The sequence below is a fragment of the Pteronotus mesoamericanus genome, unplaced genomic scaffold, assembly GCF_021234165.1.
Source record: "Pteronotus mesoamericanus isolate MK-2021 breed Mesoamerican mustached bat unplaced genomic scaffold, CSHL_Meso_final contig_256, whole genome shotgun sequence".
NCBI lineage: Eukaryota > Metazoa > Chordata > Mammalia > Chiroptera > Mormoopidae > Pteronotus > Pteronotus mesoamericanus.
Genome location: NW_026555108.1, coordinates 1,360,557 through 1,387,799, shown reverse-complemented (window position 1 = coordinate 1,387,799; position 27,243 = coordinate 1,360,557). Strand labels below are relative to the sequence as shown.

Genomic DNA, 27,243 nt, shown 5'->3' with positions numbered 1-27,243 from the left:
CCACTCTAATCTTTCAGTTTAGCTCTGTTTTTTATCTCATGCTTCCTTACCAGGAACCTTCTTCCAACAATATATTATTTCTTTCCTGTCTTCAACACATAGGTGGTTGGAGCAATATTGAATTTGGCCATAGTGGGTTATTAAAAAATGGCAAATAGGTAAGATTTATGGGCTGGCTAATTTTCATAAAGAGATATGAACTATTCTTGTTCATGGAAGTTCCCTGATCATGTGAATTGAGATAGTCTCTTATCTATTAGATGGCATTTGAGATGACCCATTATTATACATGGAGACCTGTTATCTTAGATCTATGGCATCTTGATTACATATCAATTCATCACTTGACTTTGGTTCTAAGGACTGACAGAATGCAACAAAAAATTGTGTGCTCACCTTGATGGTGGAAAATAGTACTAGAGTAGTACGTAGAAGCCACATTTTAGCCATATGGGTTACCAGAGAACAAAACTTTTCAAACATACAGGAAATCATAATGTACACCCCAGAGGATAAATAGCAGAGTTGTAATCCCTACCCTGGTTTGCTAAGTCTGTTTGAATGCCTGAAGACTCTCTTCCCCTTTCTATTCCTGTTGACAAGAGTGCCGCCATGGCTGGCAACCCCAGAATATCTACCTGAATACCAACATTTTTCAAAACCATATGACACTTTAAAAAAAGTGCAGGATAAAAACTCCTTGGATTCCTGTGGGCTCCAAGAGATTTTATATGGCCTCTTGGAAGGGAGATAATGCTGAGAGCTGGACCGAGGTCAAAAGGCTAAAAAAGTTAGAGACTTAGCCCTGATTGGTGGGGTTCAATGGGTTGGGCACCCTCCCACAAACCAAAAGGTCACTAGTTCCATTCCCAGTTGGGACACATGCCTGGATTTGAGGCCAGGTCCCCAGTTGGCAGTGTGACAGAGGCAACCAATTGGTGTTCACATTGATGTTTTTCTCCCTCTGTTTCTCCCTCCCTTCCCCTCTTTCTAAAAATAAATAAAATCTTAAAATAAAAAATAGGTGAGAGCCTTAACCCTTTAATGAACCAAAGGCATAAAATCCAACACATCCCACCTTTCTACGTTCTTAGTTACTAACAAAAGTTTATTGGTAAAGAAACTACCCCAGCTATTCTCTTTCCATATTAAAAAAATGATAAGAAAAACACTCTTGGTAGCAACTCTGTCTGTGATAAGCTGTAATCAAAGGCCAATATTTCTTTCCAGCCTTAGTCAGAGTTGTTCCAGGTCAGATAGAATTGCCTTTCACAATCCCCACAAAGAAAATCAATTAAGGGGTGATTATTAGAATTATATTTCTTTTTATTTTTATAAACTGGATTCATTTGCAAAATTCCTTGAAATAGACAGTGACTCTAATTCTAAATAATAAATTTATATACAAAATAAATATATGTCAAAGGAATAAAATCTGTACTAGGCATCACTGCCCAGAACCCAGTTTCAGACTGTTTTAATTGATTTGGCCTCAACAGGTGTCAAATAAATTAGAAGGAGGCAATAGCAAGATGGCAATAGAGAATAAGAAATAGTAAATGGAAGAACACCTAGGGGATATGCTCTGCCTTAAGTTCTGGTTCCTCTAGGATCAGAAGCACAGGTGAAACTTTTTAGAATTATCTGGTTTCAGTAGGGTAGACAAGTGTTAGAAGATGGTACAGCTTGAGTAGTTAGCCCTTACCTCTTTGAGACAAGACAGTAAAGAGGGTCTCCATGCCAGCATGGACATGGTCAGCAACATGGCAGTGCAACAACCATGTCCCAGGGTTGCTGGCCACCATCTCCACAACCTCAAAGGTCCCTGGAAACAGATCCACCACATCTGCCCGGTAGCTCTCTCCATTCTGCAAGAGAGATTTGGGGTAAAAAGGAAATGAATGGTATAGAGATCACATAACAGTTTTTAAAAACCAAAAGGCTTGGAAGTCCACATCAAGGACATGGGACTCCAATTCATAGACTAGAGAGCAGCTTAAAAATTCCACCATATCCATCTTTCCAATGAACCTACCCACACAAACTAAATCAATAGAGGGTACCCTCTCTCTCCTCCTGCTTATTCTTAAAGTATCCCAAAACAAAAGACAGCACAGCTACTTCTAGGAGACTAAAAACTAGTGTCTCCATACTTTTCAGCAGGCTGAGATCTGGGGAATTTGGCTTAAGCCTTGACCTCTGGGAAAGAGTCACACATTATCTTTAGCAATGAAACTCAAATTATTTTATCCTTCATATCATCACCTTTGTAAGTACTTCTAGATCTTTATGTCTATATATCAATGCCTCCAACTCTGCCTCTTTTTCTAAAACTAAATCTTCTTCAAAACCTACGTGTTTTTCCATGTAGCTCCTGAATTAAAAATTCTTATAATGGATTAAGTACTTTCAGACTGAGACAATACTCTGAAATTCGTAGATCTTGGGATAACTGCTCATTGTGTATCAAGTCCTTACTGAGACCTAATTACATTGATTTTTTTCAATCTCCTTACCCCCATTAATAAGCCACTTGTTTCTTCTATATCAGAGTGGAAAGCTAAGACCTAGAGAGAAGTGACACTGGGATATACAGTCAAAGTAGAATTTCCAGCTCAGTGTTCCATGTACAAGACCTCTCCTCTTTAAACTGATTATTATCTTATTCTTTGCTATTCCCTTCTTCCTCAGTGGCTGTTAAAGCACTCCTCTAATTATCCCCGAGGGACTCAGCCCTCTTTCCAGCTCACCCGATAGAGGAAGCTCTCTGCATGGAAGTGGACAGTGTGCAGGTCAATATCTTGGCCCATGGCTAGCATGTACCAGGCCACTCGTTCTCCTTGGTACATAGTAAGACCTTTGAGGTTGGCATAGAGCTTTCCATTAATGGCTGTAAGAGAATATAAAGTCTTATATCTCACATTTGACTTCCCATTGGCACTGTCCTAGGGTTAGGACACTGTCATAGCCCCTATCATCTCTGTTTTTAAACATCTCTGATAATAGCAATAGCTTCTTAAATGTTCTCATCTCTGTACTATTTATTATCTTCCAGTCTGTCTTCCACATTGATATAATAAGAGTGGTCTTCTAAATAACTCATATGACCATGCCATTCTGTTGCTTAAAATACTTGAATACCTCCCTCCTACCCAAAAGATCAAGCCTATGGCACCTTAGCTCAGAAAACATGATCTTTCAAAAGATAGCCCAAAACATTTTCCCAGACTTATCTCCCATTATTCAACACATTTATTCCAATTAGAGTAATTTGTTCACCATCCTCCACATGGCTCAATATGCATGTTCTTTATATCTTTTTTCATGTTTCTGATCTTCCTTCCCCAAAACTCTGCCTCTTTTTATCCATCTGTTCAAAGCCCAGTCAAACCTTCTCTTCCTCCAAGAACACATCTTTGATTAGCTCCTCTCAGTACTTCCAATTTCCTGCACCTCTTCCTACCCTGAACTTCCCCAGCACCATCTGTTTCACTTTTTAGAACTCAAGAGAAATTGCCTCTACATTTAATTATCTTTTAATTTGTGAAAGCCCATATCCCCAGCTAGAGTCTAGGTTCCTAGTAAGCAGGAAATGATTGTACTGTAGTACTTTCATTCCCTTTTATTCCTCAGAACACCCAGCTGACACCTAAGCTTATAATAAATATTTTAAAAGACATCACATTTTTGGAATTAATAATGATATTAATGCATGGGCCTCATCAACTGCTTCTTCCTAGGCTAGATCCTATATTCTAAAAACAATAAACTACACATTGCCATGTTAATTAACACTGCCAGGACTATGCCCAGGACATATTCTTCTACTTCTCATTTTCTCAGAGAGGGAAGGTAATTTCCACTATACACCTCAAGAGGAAAAGTAATGAAAGGGGTATTTATAGCCATCTCTGTTTTTCCCCCACCAAACTATGAATTTGAGAAAAGGAACTAAATATGCTCAATTTAGCCTTTTCTGAATCTTCCCTCTCTTGAATCTGTCTGACTTTAGAAAGGGGTGCAAATAGATTTACTATTTCATTGTGGGAAAGATTTTGCCCCTGAAAAGGAGGATGGCTAATGTTGGCCATCTATGTCAATGACAGGGTAGAAACCCTATTCATTATAGGAGGAGCAATCCCATTTGATTAAAACACTAAATTCAGTTTTACAATTAGTTTTCTCAGTAAGCCCATGTTTGATCTCAAGCAAGTCTTTCTCTTTCTCAGTTGGTTCATGAATCAATCTGAAAGGGATGGGAAAGATACTGTCTATTTGCCCTCAGACCCCAACATTAATTAATTTTGATCTTCAAGGTCAGCACTCAGAAAGTGCTCAGCCAATACCTGATAGACCGATAGATAGAGCAATTGATGTATGAAGACTTTGGATGAGTGAACATATAAACAAGCAGAGGGAAATGGGTATTAGCCCAACCCCTGCACTAGCATAATATAACTGTGCTTACTCTCTTTTTGTCCTGGACAATTTATTTCTCTGATATGATGGAACATAAAGTTCACTTTGTGTTTGTGAAACATTGGTTCCAATGTGAATTGTTTATATATCCATCAAGGAGAAATAGCTAGAATCCGTGTGACAATAAAATACTACTTTTGAATTTCATTAGAGTCCTTATCAATGCGCTTCCTTCTGCTTAGATCAAAGAAATATTGTGCTAGAAGGGATAGTGAGAAATCAACTCATCCATTTCACTGCACTTAAGTTCTTCCTTTTGTTTGAAATTTTCTTGTGTTTTTGAAGAGATACACATATCTCTATTACAAAGGAAGGCTTGCATGCACAATTTCTTTCCAAAATCCACTCAAGTACCAAAAAAATTTTCCCTGTATGTAATATAAAGCAAGTATGTTTCTCTTTGAGACTCTCCTCCAATTCTTCTATCTGCAAATTGAACTTTGTTTTAAAAAATAGACTAAAAGACAAGCTGTCCATTTGTCTATATTGGAAAAGCAGATATCAGATTCAGAGTGGTTAATAAATAAGATGATATTGAGAGACTAAATTCAGGATTTTGAAGCAGAGGAATCCTCAGCATCCAGCTGACCAAATACATTGAAGGTCATAAATGCACATCTTACCTTTTGTAATATGTGCAAATGTGCTGATGTCACCACAGAAACTTTAGAGTCAGCTTCCTGCTTTCTGGGCACCTGACCTACTATAGACCACATATCTATTTTGTATATATAAATGTAAAATAATTGGAGACATTTCTTCCAATTTTTCATTCCACCTTCCTACTTTCACATCTTTTCAGGGATAATGCTCCCTTAAGTAATGGGTCTATCAGATACCCCTATACAATTAGTGGGGGCTTCTATGGAAGAGAGTTAGGTTATTTTCTACAGACCATGCATTTTATTACTCTCCAAAAAAGTTTCATCCTGAAGGTTAATACGGCCTGTCTCCTGGGGCCCGTGGGTTGCCACATTCTCATCCAGATACCAAGACTGGTTCTCATCAAAGATCAAGAATAACAAGGCAAATTCTCGATCCATGTCATTCCGTCCTCCATGGGGCTCCAGGATGCCCTTTCTGCAGATGACCAAGGGCCCCACCAAGCCACTATACATGTCCTGAAAATGGGAGGAAGGGGGAGACAGTGAAGGATATGAGGTTGTTTCTGGGTGGCAGTGCTACACAGGAAGCCAAACTGACATACAAGCCCTCTCTGCCCTCCGAACTTTATCATAGTGTTTTATATTTATAAGCATCTTAACTATGCTATCTGAATTTATCTTCACAACTATCTTGGGATACAGGGAAGATGTGCTATATAACCTATGTTTTACCTAGGCTAGACTATTCATTGATCTCCAAACCCACCAAGAACTTTCAAAACCCAATGCTTTTTCTCATGCTGTTTCTTCTTCCAGTAAAGTCCTCTCCTCTGCCATATCTCTTATCTTATGGCATATTACTACTCATCTTCCAAGACTCAAAGTACATACAACTTTCAGTAATTATGAGGCCTTATTCAGCTTCCCTCCCATTCATCCCCTCTTTCAAGCTGAAGAAATCACCATCTTGTGGACCCACATAAAACTATTATATGGTTTTTAAAGAAATGCTAATATATATAGCTAGCATTATAGTTCATATTCATCTGTCTCCCCACCTAGATCATACTCTTTGAATATGGGGACTCTATCTTACATTTGTATCATCTGAATACCAAGTAAAATGTCAAAAATGCAGTAGGCTCTCAATAAATGATTGCTCAGATCTGGCTGTGGATGGGTGGCTAGACAGATAAACCATTTTCCAGATAAGGACACAGAAACAGAATGACTTATTTAAAGTCACTCCAAAGGCAAGAGAAAACCAAATTTGAGACTATAACCCAAATCTCTTGACAAGATATCTTAGGTTTTTAAAACGAGAGCTTTTAGGATCCAAGAGGAAGAAACAAGGAAGAAAATGCTCAGGGCAAACATGTAGTGCTATGTATTCCCTTAATTCCTCTTCTTGTCTCTTAAAATAAGCCACACATTTAAGGAGCTTTCCCCTAAACCTTGGGCTTTAGTCCTTCAGGGTGGGCTTCTTACTATATCTACTTAATAGCTTCTTTTTGCCAGTCAGCTTACTCATTTGTGAAACTCACCTTCAGGCAACCAATATTGCATTTACCTTGATGGGATCTACTGCAGAATAATAAATCCAGGAAACACAAGCAGAATCATTGGGTCCAGGGCCAGATCTTTCTGGGATGTTCCATTTGTAAGTAAGAACTTCACCTAGGAAGAGTAATATGGATCTCTAGTTGGACAAGGTAAGAAATTCCTTCCAACTCCCTAATCTTCCCAAGAGCTATGGTGGGTAAGTCCCGGGACCTTTAAGATTATTCTCCATCACTTCCATAACAGTTTTAATTTTATTTTGTGAGACTTTGCTCTTCTGCTTCCTGGAACAACCTCAGCCTCTCTTCTACTAACCTTGTCATTCAAGGCCAAGGTCCAATCATCTGGTAAGTCAGCTCTGTTACTATTCTCTCTGCTTATAGTGTCCTCACTTCTTTGGCCTTGTTTTGTTCCAGCTGCTGCCTTCTATATGGGGCTGTCTCCCCAAATCTCTGCCTCTAGTCCTTGTCTACTCTTTTTCCATAGTCTCTCCATAGAAATTCTCATCTGCCTTTCTGATGTCAATTACTATATATGTATTGTTGATTCTTAATACCTAGCCAGATTTCCCTATTTCCCTTGTCATTTAGCTTCAACTTGACATTTCAATTAGATACTTGAGCATTTTTTGAAGATTGTCCTGACAGCACATCAAAAAGTAAAATTGTTATGAACTCACCTCCTTCCTTTGAAAAAAGAATGCTGTTACTCATTTTGTGCTCCCAGTATCTAGTAAAGATATCAAAACCATCCTAGCTATCCCATCTCAAAAGTTTAGTCTTCTACAAAGAAGACTACCTACCTTCATGCACAAATCAGGCAACCAAATAGTAAGTCCTACTGACTGTACCTCTACAATATAATTTACAGCCATACTCTTCTCTTTCTAATTCCCAATATTCCTGCCCTAATGTACACTCTTGTTTTTCTCAACATTAGAAAAACCTTTCAACATGTTTCTCTGCCTCCAAGTCTTGTCCTCTCCAATCCATCTTTTGAATGACACCATATTATTTTTTGTAACAGATTTATTAAGATACAATTTGTGTACCTTTAAATTCAACCATTTAAAGTACACAATTCAATGGTCTTTAATATATTCACAGAATTTTGTAACCACCACCACAATCACTTTTAGAAAAATTACGGTCACCAAAACAAAAAGCAATCCCTACACCCCTTAGCCATCATTCCCTAATCCACCTATTCATCAAAGCCATGAGTACCCACTAATCTACTTTATGTTTCTATAGATTTTCCCATTCTGAGCTTTGGTACAAATGGAATACTTTAGGAGTGACATCAGCAAAAATGGGAGACTAGTAGGTCCCAATGTTCATTTTCCCCATAACAACAACAAAACAAGAAATAAACTATATACCCACAAAAATAGCTACAATAGTGCTCTGGAATACAATAAAAAAATTGTAGCAACCCAGTGGAGAAGACAAGTGAAAATGGACATATAGCAAAGTGTAGGAAGTATCTTCTATGTAACTCTAGTCTGGCATCTCTAGGCACCAAGAGGGAACCCACATTGTGGTAAAGGAAAGCAGGAAGACTCTAGTAACACTTATAACCAGGAAGTCTTTCTTGATGCTGAGCCCAGCTGACTGAGCTGCCAGAATTCCATGCTCCTTTGCCACCTCTATAAGAAGGAGCCACCATCATTCTGCCTCAACCCAAGAAAAAGTTATAGTTGCTCTACTTTCCCCAGAAGGAGCTTCCATCACCTTGCCCACACAAAAAGGATTCTCTACTGCCTTTCTCCCCCACAATGAGCTATGGCTGTGTGGCCTACCCAAAGAGCCAGTACCAATCTTCCTTTCTACTCAAGGAGCCACAGGTGCTCTACCTTTGGATCCACAAGGAGCCACTGCTGCTGTGTTCCTCCAGAGGAAGAATTGTCACTGCTCCAGATCCCTAGAGGAAACCACCACTACTGTATCCTTCTGAGAAGTAGCTAATGCCATTTTTTGCCTTCCCTACCCAAAAGGAATTGCTGCCCTTCCGCACCCTCCACATGAAAAAGAGGCATCAATGCCAACTTTCCAAAGAGATGGAGCCACTGATAATCTTCCATTCCCCAGAAGTAGCTACTCTTGTTCCATATACCCCAAAGGAGCTGTTTCCACTCTCAAACCAAATAGCCACTGACACTCTGTTCCCCTAAAAAGCTGCCAGTGCTCTAACCCCCCAAGATGGAACCACTGATGTCCCCTCCATCCACAAGGGGCCAAAACACTTGTGTTCTCCCAGAAAAGGAGCTACTGTTTCACTAACTTCACCCCCCCACACACATACACACACAAGAAGCTGGTGCTGCTTAGCCCCCAACAAAAGAAGCCAGCTTTACTCTAGATCCCCAATTCAGAAGGAGCCACTCTTGCTCCACTCCTACTAGAATTAGCTGCAACTTGGCCCCTCTTTCCTTGTTCCTCCCTCAAAACATCAGCACCACTGTAACAGTGTGTGGGCCCACATCACAGAATTCTGTAGCACTGTTATTTTATGTACATCTCAGAGACAACAGCCAAAGCTACTGTATGCGTACTTACATGTTAAACATGGTATCAAGAGGAATGCCCTCAGCCATGACCTACTCAAGAAGAAAAACATGAACAGGAGGATCAAAGTAGTCTTCACTATTGAGGACCCCAATAGCCTTTGTTCCCACTGTAGACACCTTCAGAATTGGACACTGAGGACTACTGAAGTATTCACTGAAACTAACCTCAGCAGATGGAGCTGCATAGAAACTATACCATTGTGCCCTCCCCAGAGCCAGAACCAATGCTGAACACTCACAATGGCAAAGCTTCTATGAATCCACCCAGCTGGAACCCTTGTACCCAATCATAGGTGAAGGTCTTTTCCCATGTAAGTCAGTCCATACACTGTGGAAAAAGTAACTGATTCCTCAAAAGTGGATATATCAATGCAAGACTACAAGAAACATTAATAGTTAAGAAAATATGACACCACCAAAGGAACACAGCAATGTTTCAATACAAACCCCAAAGCAACAGAAATCTACAAATTGCCTGACACAGAATTTGAAATGGTTGTTTTAAAGAAGTTCAGTGAGCTACAAGAGAAAACAGACAACTCAATGGAATTAGGAAAACAATACATGATCAAACAAAAAGTTTAACAAAGAGATAGAAGTAATAAAAATAGGAATAGAAAAAATAGAAATTCTGGAGCTAAAATATATATATAATGGGTGAAGAGATCCAAGATTGTGGTGGAGCAAGTGGAAGCTACACTCACCTCCTCCCAGGACCAAACTGGAATTACAACTAAATTATAGGACAATCAACATGAATAACCAACTGAAGACTAGCTGAACAGAAGTCTTATAAATAAGCATTTACAGAAGAGGTGACCATGAGACTGGTAGGAAGGGCAGACATGCAAAAAAGTCTGACCATTTACCCATGTGCACCAGTTGAGAATCAGGAGGAATATTTCAGCTGCAAAGGTATCCTAAGGAGTGAGGAGTCAACCCTATCCCAGGCTCCACATCCCAAAGTACTAGTGCTGGGAAGAGGAGCCCAAATAACATCTGACTGAAAATCAGACATGATTCCATCTACCAGTGGGAGAAAGGAGTCTGCTAGGAAACCAGGCAATCTCACAAAGGTCCAACACACAAAATCTCACTTGTGGGCACTCACCCTGGACTTAAGCAGAGGGATAGCAGCTCAGAATGGATTGAAGTTATACAGGAAGAGTTTGGGTTGTGTGGCTTTGGGAAGAGGACTATAGGGACAGTTGCCATTGTTCCTGTGCTGACCTCCCCCACACCTCACACAGACAACCTCATTCCTGGGTTGAGCACTCTCCTCCATGCCAAGTCAGTCTAGAGGAATGCACTAGCCCCACCCTCCCACTTCCTATGGCTCTGCCTTACCAAGCTTATGTCATACAGAGGGTTCTGCTGGCTATGACCAGCCTAAGCCCATGGCACAGACTTTTTTGGAAGTCTTTTGAGGGATCCATTTTCCCCCCACATGCCCGCAACCAATGTCATTACTCCTGTGCAGAACCCTCCATCCACAGGGTCAAATCTTAATCTGTTTTAGCCTGATGAAACTATTGGCCTTCTCCTGATGACTCCCTGAGACCTTGCCACAAAACAAAGGTCCACAGGCCCCAAGTAAATGGTGGCTGGCCTCAGTATACCCTGACTTTTGCTGAACGGCCACAGTCCCAGCACCAGTGCCAAGTTTGAATCTGTATTAACCTACTAAATATCACTTGCCACTACCTAGTAACACTGAGAACCTATTTCATGCATCTTACATACCACCAGAGGCTTTTTTGTGTGTGTGACTGAGCCTAAGAGGTAGCTAGCAGGGAGAGATAAATCTCAGAGTACCTTTGGCCTTTTGCTGATCTCCTCTAAGCTTGGAGCTAGTGAAAGCTGGCTTTGGTATACAATTCAGCCTTTCCCACAACTCAGGCCCAGCAGAAAAGTCCACAAACTGTGGATCTCTTCATAGCTCTCTTAACAGGACCCATCACAGGAGTAGCCTGAAACTGACCTGCACTGAAGTCCCTTCCAAAAGGCCCCAGAATCAACATACCCCATGGAAGACTTCAGACCACATTAGAGAACAACTCAATCAGCTACACAAGTGGCACACTTAAAGGAAGATCTTGACAGTGAACAGAAACTGCTGAGGTGAGTTCCACTTCCTGGGATCAGCCCCTGCAGAGTAACTTATACACTGTGGTCAGGGTCAGTCCTCATAGTCCACCAGCCTGAGGCTTAACCCCATCCACAAATGGGCCAAGAGCTATCAAGACTCAGCTGTAACAAGAGGGCTCACACAAGGGACATTCCTGAAGCAAATAACTCAGATAATAATGGAGACTTTGTCATCAAGCTGGCAGAACACCTACTGTATTGGGCCACCCTACCAGACTAGGAAATAGTTAATATACCCATTATACAGAAACAAATGCACAGAGGCTCCCAAAAAGGGGTGACAAAAAACATGCCCCAAATGTAAGAAGAGAAATCCCCAGAAAAAGAACTAAATTAAATGGAGGCAAGCAATCTACAAGATACAGAGTTTAAAACAATGGCTATAGGGATGCTTCAAACACTTAGGGGAAGGATGAACCCAGTGATAAATAAAGATATAGTAAAAATAAAAATTAAACTAGGAAACATAAAAAAGAAACAGTCATAAATGAAGAGTACAGAGAGAGGACCCAAGATGGCAGCAAAGTAGGTGGAAGTTACACTTACCTCCTCCTGGGATGAACTGAACATACAAGTAAAGTATAGAACAATCAACATGCATAATTAACTGAAGACTAACTAAACAGAAGTCTTGCAATGGATTTACAGAAGAAGCCACATCAAAACTGGTAGAAACAGATGGCCCTGCTGACACAGGCAGCAGCTGAGATTCCAGAGGGATATCTCAGCTGCAAATGTTCCTCCTGAGGAACATGGGGTCTCAACCCCATGCCAGGGTTCCCAGCCCAGAGACCTGAAGAGACACCTACATAACATCTTGTTGTGAAAATCATCAGGGATACTGTCCACCAGGAGAGAGGGAGTCAGCTATAGACCCAGGATACCTCTTAAAGGGTCAATGTACAAAATCCCATTCACAGCCACTCTTCCTAGGATCCAGCGGAGGGAGTGCAGAGCAGATTAGAGTACTATGAGGAAGGACTATGGTTTGTGGCCCTCAGAAGTAAACTAAAGGAACAACTGCCATGGTCCCTGTGCTGAGTCCCTCTCCTACCCAGCAGATGCCATTTTTCTTAGGTAGAGCACTCCCTTCATTACAGCCCCAGCCTGGGGGAATGCAACAGCCTCACCTTCTGGACTTTCTGTTGCACCACCCTGCAGAGCTCATGCCCTGTGGAGAGATCAGGTGCCTGGGCCTGGGACGTAAAGTCTGCAAAGACTCAAGAGGTGTCTTTGACTGAGTTGTCTAGCTCTGGGGCAGGGGCCATTCCCCCCACCTTTTTGCAAGCCTAGTCAATGCCTGCCCCCCACAGAAGATCACCTCACCCCTCCATCCATATTCCCAGCCACACCCAACAGCTTAGCTTGAGTTCTCTAAGAGGTACAGGTAGAATCAGGGACAGACTGTGTTGTATGGCTCAAGGACGGGAGGCATTTTTCCCTCGCACACTTGACCAATGCAGAGTCCTCCTTTCACATGGCTAAACTTGGTTGGTTTGGGCCTAAAGAACTCTGCTAGCATAACCCTGATGACTCTCTGAGACCCAGCCCCACCACAAAGATCTGTGGGCCCCTGTTGGGTGACATCTAGCTTTGGCATACCTGGGACTTTTGCTGAGTGGCCTCAGACCCAGAACTGGAAATGAGATTGAACCTGTATTAATCTGGTGAATACCACTTGACCTTACCTGGTAAATCACTGAGAACATACCTCATGAAACTCAAGTACTGCCAGAGGCTATTTCAGTGACAGCCTAACAGGCAGCTGAAAGACAGAGGCAGACAAAGGCAGATCTTAGAGTACCTTGGGCCTTTTGCTGACCCACCCACTAGGATAGAAGCTGGTGAAAGCTGACCTTGGTGCACAATTGGTACTTCCCACACACAGGCAGCAGGCCCAGCAGAGGCATCTACAAACTATGGCTTTCTTTGTAGCTCCAAACAAGTTGTTGCAGGCAGCTTCTGATATTGACCTGCACCAGAGTCCCTCCCAAGAGTCCCCAGTATCAACACACCCAGTGGTTGGCTTCAGACAACATCAGAGAAGGGTCCAATTAGCTTCACAAGCAGCACATGGAAAGGGAGATAATGGCCGGCACCAGACCCTGCTGAGGCAAATTCCATTTTCTGTGGTCAGGACCTTTAGATCAGCTTATACACTGTGGTCGAGGTCTATCCTCACAGTTAACCAGTCTAAAGGTTGACCCCACACATGAACAAGCTGATAGCAATTAAGATGCAATCACACAAGAGATCTCACATAACCCACACAAGGGACAGTCTTAGAGGAGTAAGAGGTAGCTGGCAGGGAGAGATAATCAAGTAATCAAGGAGACTGTGTCACTGGGTCTCACAGGACAGCTGCTACATAAGGCCACCCTATCAACACCAGGAGACATAGCAGATCTACCTAACACAGAGAAACAGTCACAAAGAGGCAATAAAAATGGGGACACAAAGAAACATGCCCAGATGAAAGAAAAGGAGAAAACTCCAAGAAAAGAGCTCAATGAAATGGAGACAAGTGATCTACAAAATACAGAGTTCAAAAAAAAATGGTTATAAAGATTCTCAAGGAACTTAGTAAAAATTTCAAAAGTATGAAAAAGGACATAGAAATCATTAAAAAACAGTTAGAAATAAACAATACAATATCTGAAATGAAGAATACAACAGAAGTAATAATCAGTAGGTTGAATGACGCAGAGGATTCAATCGGTGATTTGGAAAACAAGATAGCAGAAAACACACCCAATCGAAGAAGCCGAAAAAGAGAATTTAAAAAAAATAAAAATAGTTTAAGTAAATTTTAGGATGACATAATGTGTGAAAACATCCACATGAGAGAGGTACCAGAATAAGAATAGATAGAGCAAGGAATCAAGAACCTATCTGAAGAAATAATGACTGAAAACTTCCCTAACCTGGTGAAAGACAAAGCACAGATTCCCAATCAAGTTGAACCCAAAAAGGTCCAAAACAAGACACATTATAATTAAAATAGCAAAGGTTAAAGACAAAGAGATAATCTTAAAAACAAGAGAAAGACAATTAGTTACCTACTATGGAGCTCCCATAAGACTGTCAGCTGACTTCTCAACAGAAACACTTCTGACCAGAAAGCATCAACATAAACTATTTGAAGTCATGTAAAACAAGGACCTACAACCAAGAGTACTCTACCCAGCAAGGCTATTATTTAAAGTTGAAGGCAAAATAAAGACCTTCCCACACAATAAAAAGCTAAAGGAGTTAATTACCACCAAGCCAGTATTAAAAGAAATGTTAAATTGGGCTCTTTAGGAAGAAGAAAGAAAATAAACAGTAACATAATTATAAAGAATAAAATGGCAATAACTATGTACCAATCAATAATCACTTTAAATATAAATGAATTAAATGCCCCAATCAAAAACAGAGGGTAGCTGAATGGATAAAAATAGAGGACCCATGTATATGCTCTCTACCCAAATCAGTTAGAAAGACACAAAGAAAATGAAAATAAAGAGATGGAAAAAATATTTTTTTCAAACTAAAATGAAAAATAAGCTGAGGTAGCAATAATTATATTAAACAAAATAGACTTTAAACAAAGGCTATAACAAGAAACAAAGAAGGATATTACATAATGATAAGAGGATCAATAAAACAAGAGCATGTAACCCTTGTAAACATTTAAGCCTACAAGATGGAAGCACTTTAATATATAAAGCGAATATTGATGGGCATAAAGAGAGAGAGCCAAAGTAATACCATATTAGCAGGGGACTTTAACACCCCATTGACATAAATGGATAAAACTTCCAGATAGAAAATCAACAAGGAAACAGTGACCTTAAAATATACACTAAACCAGATAGATTTAATTGATATTTTCAGAGTATTTCACCTCAAAGCAGCAGAGTATGCATTATTTTGAAGTGCACACAGATGATTTTCTAGAATAGACCACATGACAGGACACAAACCAAGTTTCAATAAATTTAAGAAGATTGAAATCATACCACAAAACGAAAAGGGAGCCAACCCTATGGGAAAATATATTCACTAATGATACATCAGATAGAGATTTGATCTCCAAGATATATAAAGAACTCACTTGACTCCACTCCAAGAAGATGTATGATCCAATCAAAAAATGGGCAAAGGACTTGGGCAGATGCTTTCCCAAGGAGGAGATACAGAGGGCCCAGAGGCATTTGAAAGGATGCTCGGCATCACTAGCCATCAGAGAAATGCAGATCAAAACCACCCTGAGGTACCACCTCACACCGGTCTGAATGGCCATCATAAACAGATCAACAAACAACAGGTGCTGGCAAGGCTGTGGAGAAAAGGGAACCCTAGTGCACTGTTGGTGGGAATGCAGACTGGTGCAGCCACTGTGGAAAGCAGTGTGGAATTTCCTCAAAAAGCTGAAAATGGAACTGCCTTTGGATCCAGTGATTCCCCTGCTGGGACTATACCCTAAGAATCCCAAAAAGCCAATTCAAAAACCTATGCACCCCAATGTTCATAGCAGCACAATTTACAATAGCCAAGTGTTGGAAGCAACCTAAATGCCCATCAGTAGATGAGTGGATCAAAAACATATGGTACATATACACAATAGTATACTACGCAGCAGAAAGAAAAAAAGAACTACTAAACTTCATGACAGCATGGATGGAACTGGAGAGCATTATGCTAAGCGAAATAAGCCAGGGGGTGAAAGGCAAATACCATATGATCTCACCTATAAGTGGAACCTAACTAACAATACAAAGATGCAAGGAAAATAAGACCAGCAACACTGAAAGGAAAAGAAATCAACAGAGACAAGAGGGAAGGAGGGAGCGGGGCGGGGACAAGGAAGGGAAGGGGAAAGTCAAGGAACATATAGCAAGGACTCATGGACAAAACCAAAGGGGAAGAGCTGAGGGAGGGAAGGAGGGAAGGGGTAAGGGAAAGTGGTGGGGGGTAGGCAGAGACAAATGTATTTGAAAAAATAAAAAAAAAGAAAAAGAAGATATTATGAACAACTATAGGCCTACAAATTGGACAATCTTGGAAGAAATGGATATATTCCTAGAAACATACAAATTCACAAAACTAAATCAAGCAGAGGACATTTTTACATTGCTTTCAGAAAGAGAGGAAGGGAGAGAGAGAAATATCAATGTGATAGAAAAACATTGGTTTCCTTCTCATACACACCCTGATCAAATCTGCAAACTGGGTATGTTCCCTCAATGGGAATCAAACCCGCAACCTTTCGGTCTATGGGATGATGCTCCAGCCAAAGAGCCACACTGGCTAGGGCCTGAATAGTACTTTTAAAATGAACAAAATTGAAGCAGTGATCAAAAAACTCCTAATAAACTAAAGTCCTAGACCAGGTGCTTTCACAGGTGCATTTTACCAAACATTCACAGAAGAACACCTAGCCTTCTCAAACTATTCCAAAAATTTCAAGAGGAAGCAAGACTACTAATCTCCTTTCACCAGGTCAGTTCTATGCTAATTCCAAAACCAGATAAAGGCACTACAAAAAAGAAAATTATACACTGATATTCCTGATGAACATAGATATTAAAATCCTCAACAAAGTATTAACAAACCAGATCCCCAAATACATTAAAGTGACCATACACCATAATCAAGTGGGCTTTATTTCAGTGATGCAAGGTTGGTATACTATCTGGCAAACAGTTAACATGAAACTCCACATAAACAGAATAAAGGATAAAAGTCATGTGATCATATCCATAGATACATAAAAAGCATTTGACAAAATCCAGCACCCATTTATGATAAAAAAAAAAACTATCAGCAAACTGAGAATAGAGGAAACATACCTCAACATAATAAATATCATATATGACAATCTCATAGCTAACATCATCCTCAATGGGGAAAAGATAAAAGTGCTTCCCTTAGGATCAAGAACAAGATGGGTATCTACTTTCACCATTCTTTTTTTAAAATACTTTTTTAATTGATTGATTTTAGAGAGAGAGAGAAAGAAAAAGAGAGAAGTTGATTTGTTGTTGCTTGTTGATGATGCATTCATTGGTTGATTCTTGTATGTATCCTGACCAGGGATTGAACCCACAACCCTACTGTATCAGGATGATGTTTTAACTAACTGAGCTATCCAGCTAGGGCCACTCATACCATTCTTATTGGACACTGTACTGGAAGTCCTAGCCACAGCACTCAGACAAGAAGAATAAGAAATAAAAGGCATCCAAGTTAGAAAGGAAGAAGCAAAACTGTCATTATTTGCAGATGACATGATGCTTTATATAGAGAACCCTAAAGACTGTGCCAAAAAACGACAACAAAAAAAAAACCTGCTAGAAGTGATCAATTAATTCAGTAGTGTAGCAAGATAAAAAATAAATATTAAAAAATCGATCACACTTTTATACACCAATAATCAACTGTCAGAAAGGGAAACTAGGTCCTGGCTGGTTTGTCTCAGTGGATTGAATGCCAGCCTGTAAACCAAAGGGTCACTGGTTCAATTCCCAGTTAGGACATATGCCTGGATTGGGGGCCAGGTTCCCAATAGGGGGCATGTAAGAGGCAACCACACATTGATGTTTCTCTCTCTCTCTCTTTCTCCTTCTAGTCCTCTCTCTCTAAAATAAATAAATAACATCTTTTTTTAAAAGAAAGAAAAAGAAAGGGAAACCTAGACAGCAATCCCATTTACAATTACCTCAAAAAATACCTAGGAATAAAGTTAACCAAGGACATAAAGGATCTGTACTTGAGAAATTATAAGATTTTAAAAAACACCTATATTATAAAATACAAAATTATCCCAAACAACTTTATTTTATATCCCAAGTAACTAGAAAAAGAACAAACTAAGGCCAAAGCTATTGTAGCAGAGGGAAGGAAATGATAATAAATACAACAGAAATATATCGAATACAGAATTGAAAAAATATAGGTGCCTGTTCTCAGTCCACTATCCTGACCTAGTATCTCCCTACTACATTTTAAAAATGAAAACATGATTTGCATCTCTCTGATGGCTAGTGACGCTGAGCATCCTTTCATATGACTCTGAGCCCACATGGATTTTCTTCAAGAATCCTTCTCTTTCTCACCGACAATATGCAATTAATCACCAAATCCTGCTTACTCTATCTCATTGTCCTTTTTAGAAACTATCTCCCTTTCCTCAACTTAAACATTCATCTTTCTTTCTTACTGGATCTTTACACATTGCATTCCCTACATATGGAACTTCCTTTTCCCTGCCATTCTTCCACACTCTCACTTTAATTGTATGCTTCTTCTTCAACCTTGGTATCAGTGGTTCTCAAAGTGTAAGTTACTCATATAGCAACATCAAAATCACCTCGAAATTTGTTTAATATAGCAAATGCTTGAGCTTAACCCCACATCTACTGGATCAGAGCCACTGGGGGTTGATCCCAGAAATCTATTATTTCACAAGCCTTCCAGGTAATTCTGATGCATGATAAAATTTGAGAACTAATAATTTAGATCTCAGCTGAGGTATCACCTAATCTGGGAAGCCATCCTTTACCATCTAAACATATATTAGGTATGCTCATTTACACCTACCTACAGCATTTTTAAAAACTCCTTTTAACACTTAAAACACTGCATTATAATTACCAGTCTACTTGTCACAATAGCCCAAGCTTTTAAAGAGTAGGAACAAATATCATTTCCTATGCATTCATACCTTCTAAAATTGTTCCTGCACCCAGTAGGCATCCAGTATTTATTCAATAAATGAATGAATGCAAAAGAATGTGGTCAAGATTATGGTCACCCTACATTTAGTATCAGGAGTTTAGTGTGTTATTGGGGTTAGAATTCAGTCTGTACTAAGGGGACAAGAACTTTATCTATGGCTGTGGTCAGGGATCAGTTTGTGATCTGAGGCAGGTAACTACCCATGATTAGGAGCTCATACTATAGCCAAGGTTTAGTTCAGTCCTAGAGAGGGTTTCAAGCTTTATCTGTACTCAGATTTAAGGCCAGCTTAAGGCTCCATGTGTATCCAATGTTGAGGGCAACTTTGATAAAACAAAAAACCTAAGGTAGCCTGTTTTAAGACTGAGAAAATGAGTATCTCATACAGACAACCTCAGGCTGTGGCTTAGTCCTGGCTAATACTCCTGTTTCAGTTCTTTAAGAGCATATTTTTTAAAGGAGAAAGGAAGAGGGCTGAAGAAGTGCTGCACATCTTTTTTACTTCACTAAGTGTTCCCACTCACCAGGCTCAGCAGCCAGTGGCCAGCCAGTACTAGATTCTAGCACTCCATGGGCATGCACAGAGTAAGGGCGGCTTGCATTATTCTTGAACACCACAGTTATGATATCACCAACTTCTCCTCTAAGAAGTGGACCTAATATATGCAAAAGAAGGAAAAGTCTCATTAGTGGAGTAGTAGAACAGGGACATTAAAGGCATTTAAGGAAGGGGACATAGGAACTCTCTGGAATTAGAGGTTTGCCCTAAGAAAGGATCCTTCTTCTTCTTTTTTTTTTTTTAATCTTTTTTTTTTGACTTTATTTTTTTCTTTTTTTTCTTTTTATTTTTTTAATTAATTTATTTACTTTTTAAATACATTTGTCTCTGCCTTCCCCCCACCTCTTTCCCTTGCCCCCTCCCACCTTCCCTCCCTTAGCTCTTCCCCTTTGGTTTTGTCCATGAGTCCTTGCTATATGTTAGAAAGGATCCTTCTTAGCTCAAAGTCATGACTGGCTTCATTTTGAAATTCAGAAGCCCTTAAAATGATACTGCTACCCACATAATGAGAGTACTTCATCCACAGAATTGTGTCTCCAATTACCCCCACTTTTCCCATCTCAACTCTCTCTAAACAATACCCCACATTTCTAGAGAAGGGCTCTATGTAGTAATGGTTAATTAGGAGCGAGAGTTTGACATAGAGTACAGAATTACTGGGCTCTCTTAAAGGGACAAGGGATCCTTTCTGTACAAGAATAAAATGAGGAAACTTACTGGCCCCCACAAAAGTGAAGAAACTGCAGCAATAGTTAAACTGGGTACAAGGCTAATACTGGTTTCCTGTACCATTTTTTTACTTTTTGATGTTCCTACATTCCCTTGCCTTTAGCATTAAAAACAATCTATCAGCTTCAGAGATCCATGATATAGAGACCTGGAAAAATCTAGTTCAGAGTGCAGCAGAATTCATGAAATTCCTCCCTTTGATTTTTTTTTTATTTTCATGGATGATTTATAAAATATGACTACAGTCCTAGTATATCATAAGGAAAAACTGATAATGGGAAACGGGAGGCCTTCCTGATATGACATAGCCCCTTGAGGAGCAGCACAAACTTCTAAACACTAGGAGGAAAGTGGAATTCCCTTACCCAAGATTCCTAAGTGCTCCTCTGGTCCAGTCCTTGGCCGAGGGATCCTGAATGTACCATCAGTGTATTCCCTGAATACAGCTTTCTTGTATCTGGAACCCAGTAGCCCATCCTTGTTGCTCAGAAAGATGTGACCATAACTAGAGGAATCCAAAGACTGGTATCAGCACCTGGCCCTCAGTCCCTCAAGCCCACAGGGAAGCTAGGTCAGACCCAAGTTCATGTCACAGATAGAAGAAGGAAGGGACCTATTCCTTCTAATATAAGATTCCTGAACACATTGGCTGTATACATGCAATTATAGATGGTAGATTTCAATATCTATTTATGTTAGCTTAATAGGAATTTTTATTAAAATTTATATGGCAAGAACACTGGGATAAAAATCAGAAGCTCTGGTCTCTAGCTGTAGCCTTGATGACGTCTTAGAGGGAATTCATTTGACAAGAAGGTGAGGTACATATGGCAGGAAAGTACTAACTGCTTCTGCTGTTGGAGGGTAAGAGATGAGGACAAGTATAAATCTTATAGATTTCTCCTTATAGGATGTTTTCCTGTTTACAAAGATCTTTGTTATTTATTTTATCATTTGACATTACCAATATGCTGGTAAGGTAGGTATGTCCCAGAGGTGGATTCAGTGGTCCAGACGTGACAGGACATATCTTCATTGATATGTCAGCCAGAAAGAGAGCCAGAACTTGAATTCAAGTCTGCTGTTCCTTCCCTACCTCCTTCCAGTCAAGTTATTTCAAGTATACCACATCATTTTAAAGATGAGTAAACCAAGGCTCAAAAAAGTGTAGTCACTTTTTCTTGGTAGGTTGCATATCAACTTAGAAAATAGGCTTCAACTTTTAAATAACCAACATAAAGAGCAAGAATTGGCAAAGGGTAGTGAGAATAGCAAAAATAAACTGTATTGGAAATTGCTTAACAGTACCTCAGTTTCTATTCTTCCCTTCTCCTTTTATGGTAGTAGAATCACCTAGGTTTTAGCTGGGCACAAGGCTGCCAAACAAAAGACTACACTTCACAAACTTTCCTGCACCTAGGCATGGTCATATGAAAAAGTTAAGAATAATGGGGTATTAGAGAAAGTGATGTACACAATTTCCAGGTCATCTTTACAAGTGCTGCTTTCCTTGGATTTGTTTCCCCTTTCTTAATATCTGGGAATGATTACAACTGGAACGGGCATCTTAATTCCAGAGATGAAAGCAAGTGTTATATGTGACTAGTTCATCTACTGGCCCTGGACTGCTCATGTTTATACGATTATTCAAGCAAGAAATAAAATTCTTACTTATCTAAGCCACTCTATTTTTTTCCTGCTATACAGATTCATCTGTACTTTAATGACATTTTGTCCAGGAACAGCTGACTTTGGGGTTCAGTTCCTTGAGTAAGTGCTCTATAAAATTTAAGTCCCAGTAGAGGTGCTTCTGGCTAACCAGAGGAAAGGGGGTGAAGGTTAAGAACATGAGGGTGTGGGTAAAGTCTTTTATTTCAACCCCACAGTACAACAATATAGAAGAAGCAGTGATTCCACTTTCCCTGCACTCTAGTCCCTGCACCAGATTTGTTGGTAGCTTACTAGGTGACTTAAAAGAGTGCCTCCTTCTTTCAGAACTTCAGTGTCCTCCTTATTTGTAAAATGACCCAGGGTCTCTGAAAGTGGGACTTTTTTTTAAATTTAATTTTAATTTATTTTTTCAAATACATTTGTCTCTGCCTCCCCCCCACCACCACTTTCCCTTGCCCCCTCCCTCTTTCCCTCCCTCAGCTCTTCCCCTTTGGTTTTGTCCATGAGTCCTTGCTATATGTTCCTTGTGAAAGTGGGACTTTTTTTCTAAAGACTTACCTGTCCTTCTCAGACTGGTTGTGCCACTCCAGTTCCCAGCTCCTGTCAGGACAATAGTCCCATTCCACCTCTTCTGCCATGATGTAGTAGATTCTTGCAGCCTGGTAGTGTTGGCGAGGGGCGGCTTGGCGGGCAGGACACTGGGAGACATTATAGATAGCCTTCATCCCTGCTTCTCTATGGCTACCTGCCTGGCAGTAAATCTCAAATGTCCCTGAGAAAGGAAAAAAGAACAAAACATGAATCAGAATACCCCTGTGAAGCACCTGGGGGATTCCATGTTTCTCTCTAGGCATATTGCAGAGAATGGGTAGTTTCAGATAAGATTAATCTATGCATTACATAAAAATTATTACAAATGTACTGAGAGCAATTAGCACAGAGGTTAAGGGTTCTACCTCCAAATATGCACTGTCTGGGTTTAAAACTAAACTCTGCCACTACAATGACCAATTTCTCCCTATTTATCAACGGATTTCCAAGTTTTAGCCCTAAAAGTCTCATATCTCTGGAAACTCCTCAGTTGTGAACAAACTAGGATGTTTGGCAACCTTATCAGACACATTAGCTGTATAATCTTGAGGTAATTTTTACACCTCTGTATATTTCAGTTCCCTTATGGTAAAATGGGTATAATTTTAGTTACTTTATTGGGTTGTTATAGAATTAAACAGAATAATATGCACATGTTGTTTCTCATAGTATATACTAAACATTCAATAAGTAAAGCTATAAATAATTAACTAAAGTTGTAATTATTATTCCAAGAAAGGCCTTGACCAGTTGTCTGCCTTTTTAACCATGTAACAAAGAAAGAAAGGTGGGCTTAAATAGATATATAAAAAAAATGAACTTCTTGCTAAGTGAAATAAATTAGATGGAAAAGGACAAGAAACATACAATTTCATTCATATGTGGAACATAAAACAAAAAGCAACAAACTCATAGACACACAACATTATGATCATTACCAGAGGGGAAGGGAAATGGGAAAATATGAAGAGAGTAAAGGGGGTCAAATATATGGTGATGGAGGGAGATTAGACCATGGTTGGGGAGAAGACAATTGAGTATACAGATGTTGTATTCTAAAGTTATACACCTGAAGGGAGATCCAAGATGGTGGAGGAGTGAGTGGGAGTTATACTAACCTCCTCCCAGGACCAATCTAGAGTTATAACTAAATTGTGGCGAAATCACCTGGAACAAACAACTGAATAATAGCGAAAGAGAAGCCTTATAATCATGGACAGACAGAAGAAATAGCTTCAGCACAATGTGACTGGTAAGGAGTGCACAGGAGATGTGAGAGGGCTGGCTGGGCACCAACAGGTGGCAGCTGAAATGCTGGAGGGATATTTAAGTGACTGGTTGGATCCCTCTGAGAAGTGTGGGGTCCAAACCCTAAGCTGGGATCCTTAGCCTCGCCCCGAAAAGTACCCAGATAAAATCTAGCTGCAAAAAGCAGCAGGGTTTCTCTGTGCCAGAGTTGGACAGCTGGAGATGTAAAGAGTCGTTTAAAGGGCCAATGCATAAATTTTTATTTGCAGCCACTTACCCTGGGCTCTGGCAAAGGGAGAGGGGGAAGAGCAGACTAGAGATGCTTGAGGAGAGACTGGGGACCGAAACTTTGGGGAGAGAACTGAAAAAGTACTGCTGGGATCCCAGTGCTGAGTCATCCCCCATATGGAGGCAGCCATTCTGCTCAGTCAGACCATTCTGTTACCTCCAAGTAACAGCAGCCTGAGGGGAAGAAATATCCCCAAGCCCAGGAGGGATCCTTCCCCACCTATGGTGCTTAAGCCTAACTGCTGAGTGCAGAGTGACTAGATTAACAACTGAAGAAGTCAGCCACAGACAGTAGATCCCTGGTGGTCTTGAGCAGACTGCCTAAGGCCAGATGGGGTCACCATCTGACATCACCAGGGGTGCGATCCAGAAAGAAAAAACAGTGGCAAATACTAGATGCTACCAAGACGAAATCCACCATGGTCCTCTACATGATTTGCAATATTGTCATTCCTGCATAGCTTTTTAACATTCATTTCTTGTCCTTCAAGCTTGTGCATATTAAGTCACTAAATTTTATATTATAGTTTATTTCAATACACATATTTTGCTCTTCCTTTCTCTTATCCCATTTTACCTTCTTCTTTCCTCTTATTATTTTCATGTTAAATTTCTTTTTCTCTCCTGCTACAACTTGTTTCCATTCCACACTCTTACTATTTCTCCCATGTCTAGCCTCTCAAAACCAATTTTCTTGCCAATGGTCACCTCACAGTCTTTTTCCTGCTTTAAAAATACCTGTATTCTCTCTCCACCTTTAGCAACCTTTGTTCATTGGTTGTGGATAGGGTACTTGTTGCATTTTTTTTTCAATTTTATCTTTAGGTCTTCACTATTTTTGTATTTCAAATCTCAAATTTTACCATTCTACTCTCCTACTCTTTTTTGTCTCAAATTTTAATTTTTCCCTGTCTTAGCCTAGTTTTTGTTCATCACTCTTAGTATTCCCTCTCCCTCTGTCATCTCAAAATAATTTCCCTTTCTTCTAGACATCTCTTAAGCTTTTCTTTATTTCTTTTTTCCATCTTATCCCCATTTCACCTATATTAATTTTACCTCATTTGTTATTGATAGTGCTGTGGTGCATCTTTTTCTCCAATTTGGTTCCTAATTTTTATTATTTTTTCCCTTTTCCTTTCTCTCTCCCACTTTATTTTATTTTTTAAAACTTCTGTTTAAACCCATACTATGTGCTTCCTTTTTTATACTCTGTTCCATTTTCTTAATTCCCTATTTTATTTATGATGTAAATTTTACTTTCTCTATTCTCATTGCTCTGAACTCTACTCTTATTAGTGGTCCTCCCTCTGCCTTCTCAAAATCATTTTTCTTTCAGTAGGGTATCTCATATTCACTCTCTTTTCTTATAATAGTCTTAATCTCTTTACACCATTATTAATACTGGTTCATTTGCTGTTGATAGTAGGATTGAGGGAGGAAGTTATTTTTGTGGGTGTGAGTTTGTTTCCTGGACTTTATGGTTGTGTTCTGGCAGCACTTGCACAACAGCATACAAGACATGGTGGGTGGAGTGACCATCTCAGTCAACCAGCTGGAGGGAAGGACCCACCAAAGAATGAAGCAACAACAATCAAGACCCAATTACATTCAGAAAGCCAACATAAACAGCATAAAGGGTATCCCAAGAACATCAGGTTCAGGAGCTCAAGGAGGCTGCAGCATTGAATCTCACAGGTCTCCTACCATAAAAGTTCACACCACATAGACAGGGAGTCAAAGCAGATCAATTTAAGAAGCAGAAACAAACAAGAAGAGTCTCCCCTAAAATTGGGAGACAAAGAAACAACCTCCAATAGAAAGGAAAGGAGGAATCCCCAGAAAGAGTGCTAAATGAAATAGAGGCAAGTAAACTATCAGATATTGAGTTCAAAACAATGGTTATAAGGAAGTTCAATGAGCTCAGTAAGAATTATCCAAAACTACAGGGAAGCGATGAAGAACTTACTGCAAAATATATCAGCATGAAAAAGGACATAGAAACTATCAATAAGAGCCAGGAGGAAATGAAGAATACAACTTCTGTGTTGAAGACACAGTAGAAGGAATCAAAAGCAGGCTAAATGAAGCAGAACATCGAATCAGTGAGCTGAAGAACAAGGTAGAAAAAAATGCCCAGAAAGAGCAAGAAAAGGAAAAAAGACTCATGAAGAATGAAGACGCATTTAGGGAAATGCAGGACAACCTGAAACATAATAATACCCACACAATAGGGATACCAGAAGGAGAATAAGAGGAGTAAGGGATTGAGAACCTGTTTGAAAAAGTAACAATGGAAAACTTTCCTAATTGGAGGAGAGAAAAAGTCACACAAGTCCAGGAAGCACAGAGGGTCCCATTCAAGAGGAACCCAAGGAGGCCCACTCCAAGACACATAATCATTAAAATGGCAAATATCAAAGACAAACAGAGAATCTTAAAGGCAGCAAGGGAGAAACAGGAAGTAACTTACAAGGGAGCCCCAATAAGAGTAGTAGAAGACTTCTCCACAGAAACACTATAAGCCAGAAAGAATGGCAAGAAATACTCCAAGTCATGAAAAGCAAAGGCCTGCAACCAAGACTACTCTATGCAGCAAGGTTCTCCATTAAAATGGAAGGCAAAATAAGGAATTTCCCAGACAAGAGAAAGCTAAAAGAATACACCTGTACCAAACCAGTATCGCAAGATATGCTAAAGGGACTGCTTTAAGAAGATGAAGGAAAATAGTGAGAGAGAGAGAGGAAAACAGGTACAAAGGGAAAAAATGAGTAAGTACCTGTCAGTAATAATCTTAAATGTAAATGAATTAAATGCTCCAATGGAAAGACATAGGGTAGCCAAATGAATAAGAAAACATGACCCACACATATGCTGCCTACAAGAGACCCAACTCAGAACAAAAGACCTACACAGACTGAAAATGGAGGGTTGGAAAAAATATTCCAAGCAAATGGGCAAGAAAAAAAAAGTCGGGGTAGCAATACTTGCATCAGACAAAATAGACTTCAAAACAAAGGCCATAAAAAGAGACCCAGAAAGACACTCCATAATACTCAAAGAAAGAATCCATC

At 39.8% G+C, this 27,243-nt stretch overlaps 1 protein-coding gene across 1 annotated transcript in view; it reads right to left on the bottom strand.

Annotated features, from left to right (window-relative positions):
- The window catches only part of HEPH (hephaestin), a 59,905-nt gene that overhangs the window by 3,660 nt on the left and 29,002 nt on the right, over positions 1-27,243 (bottom strand). The window contains exons 13-19 of the mRNA XM_054574199.1: positions 22,604-22,817; positions 20,740-20,879; positions 19,611-19,742; positions 6,655-6,761; positions 5,375-5,600; positions 2,751-2,890; positions 1,706-1,868 (exon numbers count right to left, since the gene is read on the bottom strand). Of these exons, the coding sequence (XP_054430174.1) occupies positions 1,706-1,868; positions 2,751-2,890; positions 5,375-5,600; positions 6,655-6,761; positions 19,611-19,742; positions 20,740-20,879; positions 22,604-22,817 (1,122 nt within the window). The remainder of the gene's footprint in view (positions 1-1,705; positions 1,869-2,750; positions 2,891-5,374; positions 5,601-6,654; positions 6,762-19,610; positions 19,743-20,739; positions 20,880-22,603; positions 22,818-27,243) is intronic.